At 45.2% G+C, this 938-nt stretch overlaps 1 protein-coding gene across 1 annotated transcript; it reads left to right on the top strand.

Moving 5' to 3' along the window:
- Positions 1-263: 263 nt before the first annotated feature.
- On the top strand, positions 264-938 carry LOC133203453 (uncharacterized). The gene has a single exon (XM_061339234.1). The coding sequence runs from the start codon at positions 264-266 to the stop codon at positions 936-938; it is 675 nt and encodes a 224-aa protein (XP_061195218.1).

The raw sequence follows: 938 nt of genomic DNA, 5'->3' as shown, positions 1-938 counted from the left end.
CAGTTGGAGATCAAATGTCTCCCATCGATGTTCCTGTAGCTGAATTTGAGGAACCTTGCGCTTTAAGTGAAGAAGTTGGCGCAAGCGAAAGCAGTAGACCACGTCGCACTAAAAACTTACCAAAATGGCTTCAGGACTACGAAGTCGATTACAGCGCTTAGAGCTTTAAGATTAGCGTGTGCTTTTGTATAAATATGTAAATAACCTGTCATAATAATATAGAAATAATGGTAATTGAAGTTTTTGTTTTATTTTAATAGATCATGGTTAATACAAAGATTACTCCCAGGAAGGAAGGTCATCGATGTCCGATGTGTAATCTAAGAATTCTAAATGAGTTTGAGTGGGAGAGACATGTTGTGGAATGCGGTAGACAGCGGAGACAGAAGAAATTCGAATACACCGATTGTGATTATGCCACTAACAAGAAAAGTGACATGGGGAGACATCGCCGCACTCGACACAGTGACGTAGTTTCAGCTGCAGCTGATAGCGGCACAGATGACTGGGAACAGTTGGACCCAGGAAATCTGTCTGATGTGGTCGGGAGCACATCACAGAACCGTCCTGCTGACGAAGTCTGCCAGAGGAAGCCGACAAGACCAGCTCCAGTCTCTGCGCCGATAGCCAAGTCTATAGCGAGCCAGGATCCCTTGACGCCACGTGCTCCATCACCATTCCGACATCCGATGACTACTCCCAGAAAACGCGCTTCTATTCATTTGGATGCACCTCCTGTACCATTGCCATGTCTAACTCGGGAAGCCAGTACGCAGACAGATCATCAGTTAGTTGATGCTAGTACCCTAAAGAATAAAGATTGTGGAGAGAAAGGTATACAAACAGAGGGAGATAAACGGCGTCGACTAGACAGGGTACAGGAGACATACCAAAAAGACGGGAAAACAGTCGTTGAAGTACATGAGGAGGAAAGCTAG

Source organism: Saccostrea echinata, unplaced genomic scaffold, assembly GCF_033153115.1.
Source record: "Saccostrea echinata isolate AGI-Se365-2 ecotype Australia unplaced genomic scaffold, CSIRO_AGI_Sech_v1 ptg000002l, whole genome shotgun sequence".
In the NCBI taxonomy this organism is placed as follows: Eukaryota; Metazoa; Mollusca; class Bivalvia; order Ostreida; family Ostreidae; genus Saccostrea; species Saccostrea echinata.
The sequence above is the reverse complement of the archived record's forward strand: the minus strand, read 5'-3'. Positions and strand labels throughout refer to the sequence as shown.